The 2,317-nt window shown below is 50.2% G+C and overlaps 1 protein-coding gene across 1 annotated transcript; it reads left to right on the top strand.

Moving 5' to 3' along the window:
• Positions 1-679: 679 nt before the first annotated feature.
• On the top strand, positions 680-2,292 carry PPTG_07863 (hypothetical protein; the record flags this gene model as incomplete). Its single annotated transcript, XM_008902241.1, has 2 exons — positions 680-2,150; positions 2,284-2,292. The coding sequence occupies exons 1-2, from the start codon at positions 741-743 to the stop codon at positions 2,290-2,292; spliced, it is 1,419 nt and encodes a 472-aa protein (XP_008900489.1). The 5' UTR covers positions 680-740.
• Positions 2,293-2,317: the final 25 nt, after the last annotated feature.

Genomic DNA, 2,317 nt, shown 5'->3' with positions numbered 1-2,317 from the left:
AGTGTATATTATATCACACAACTTGATTCATGTAGGAAGTTCTTAGTCTTGGGATATGACCTGCTAATGTCGATCGCTTTGCTGTCGAAACCAGCATGAAGCTATCACTTAATTATGAAACACACATGTGAAGGCATTTAGGCTTCGGCACCTCAATTAGTCACCGTTGACTCAAGAACAAGTGGAAAAGGTAAGCGAGCTTGTGAACAAGCTTCCAAGTGCTTGCCATTGTTGCACACGAATAGCACAGGCAAAACTAAACGATCCCTGCCCGCGTTAGACTGAATACTAGCCTGAATGTTCTAGGTTTATCCTTCCCTGCACACTGTCCTAACACCACTGAACCCCTTCGGACACCTTTCCTAACCACAGCGAGGCGAGCATCGTGGAGCCCCGGCAGTCTGGCGCTTGAGGGAACCGTGACTCAAACAGCAGACATGGTTCACTCCCGCTCGCCAACGCCAACGACGCCACCTCAGCCGTCTCAGCCCTGTTCATCAACATTTGGCTGCTTGCGGGTCAAAAGCGGCACAATCCGTCAAATCGGAGACGTAATCCTTTCTGCCAATCCTCGTTTCAAGGACTTTATCAATTCTGCTTAACTATCCTCTTCTCTTCATCCTATCCTCGCTTCAACGTCGTACCTCCATAAGGACCAAAAGCATGTGCGATTTGCTGTCTACACGCTCCATCTGCCGCCGTAGTCCACCGCGTGATCCACTTACATACTTGTCTGCTAAATGACCGAGGCAATTATCGCCACCGACACCAGTCGACGTCCTCATTCCGGCGGCCACGGAGCTGCGCGTGAACCGGTTGAGCCCGTCGTCACGTCCTCTCGACGAATTCGTCGCTCTCCGCTCGTTGTAGACGACAACTCCAGCGTCACGTCACACTCGTCATACCACATCGCACAGTCGCCAACCGATCGACCAATATGGCTGGAAATGAAGCGGAGACACCAGGCCAACATGGAAGAATTACACGGCAAACTCGCAGATGTACCAAAACACTGGCTTTTCATCCGGTTTCTCAACAATTCCTTCTTCGCGCGTCGACTTATGCGGTCCGGTATGCTGCTATCCGCCGGTTTAGCGGTTGGTGTCATCTTCCACACTGCGTTCGTCGATACGTGGCTAAACGATAACAAGGACTCGGACGAATACGACGACTGTAACTCGCTAGCGGCGTTCTCCTACCTCATCTACCAGACGCTCCCGGCCGCCATTATCCTATCGCTACCAGGGTCGGGTATTCGAGCGTTTGAACCCTTTAAACGGAGCGCTTTAAACTCTCGAAAGCCCCTAAATAAGAGTGATGGTAGTGACAATGACGAAACGTTAGAGGAAGAGCCTGAGTCTGTTAGTGTGGCCACTATCCGACGCTGCTTCGTCTTCCAGCTATGCGAGGTGTTGGCGGTGTTTATGCTGTTCTTCGATATCGGACTGGTGCTGTATTTCCTCTACGTATTGTTTATCGGCGCGCTTAACTCGTGCGGAAGTGTAGCCACCCAGATATTCACGATAGGCGCTGCGTTCTGCTACTTTGGATTATTTACCGTATTGTATTATTTCGCACGGTATCGTGAGCATATCAAGATGCAGTTAGGAGCGTTTGCAGAGAACGATCAGACTGGAGACTTAAGGAAATACGTGGATTTACGGGCGGATAAAAAGCTGGACTCGACCAAGAAGATGTTGGATGTTATCCGTACGCGACTGTACCACGCCACAAGACGAGGAGATGTGCATGAAATGCGAGAGATTCTCGAGTACGCCAAGGAAAGAGGATTGATGAAAAGTGAGGTTGGATTCCCTCGCAAATTTTATACGACTCCGAAAATCCGATGGAAGTTCTTTTCACGATCGACCGAAAATCCAGTGCATATTGCAGCAGGACTCGGGAATATCCGTGGGTTGGAGCTGTTGGAGGAGTACGGATTCGACTTGACAGCGCTGGATAAAGTACAACGCGTCGTTATATCCACTGGAGGATTATTCTGGCATTTTATCCAACTTATAGTCAAGAGACCGGAGGGTAGCGACGCCGAATCGGCCGACTCGATCTTCCATACAAGTCTCTTGACACCGCTACATTGTGCAGTGGCAACGGGACAATTGACTACAGTTCGCTGGTTATTGGAACGAAGGGTACCACCCGGTACACTCGCTCAAGCTTCGTTCAGGTCTAACCGGATACCGCCACTTTTTCTGGCTGAACACGTCGAGATCGCTCGAGAGTTATTGCTACATGGAGCTGACCCGTTGGTGATCCCTGATCCAGGATTCATGAACACTATAACCCCGTTGCAACTCGC

Source organism: Phytophthora parasitica (assembly GCF_000247585.1).
Source record: "Phytophthora parasitica INRA-310 unplaced genomic scaffold supercont2.13, whole genome shotgun sequence".
In the NCBI taxonomy this organism is placed as follows: Eukaryota; Oomycota; class Peronosporomycetes; order Peronosporales; family Peronosporaceae; genus Phytophthora; species Phytophthora nicotianae.
Note: the sequence above shows the minus strand (reverse complement) of the source record. Positions and strands in the feature narration are given on the sequence as shown.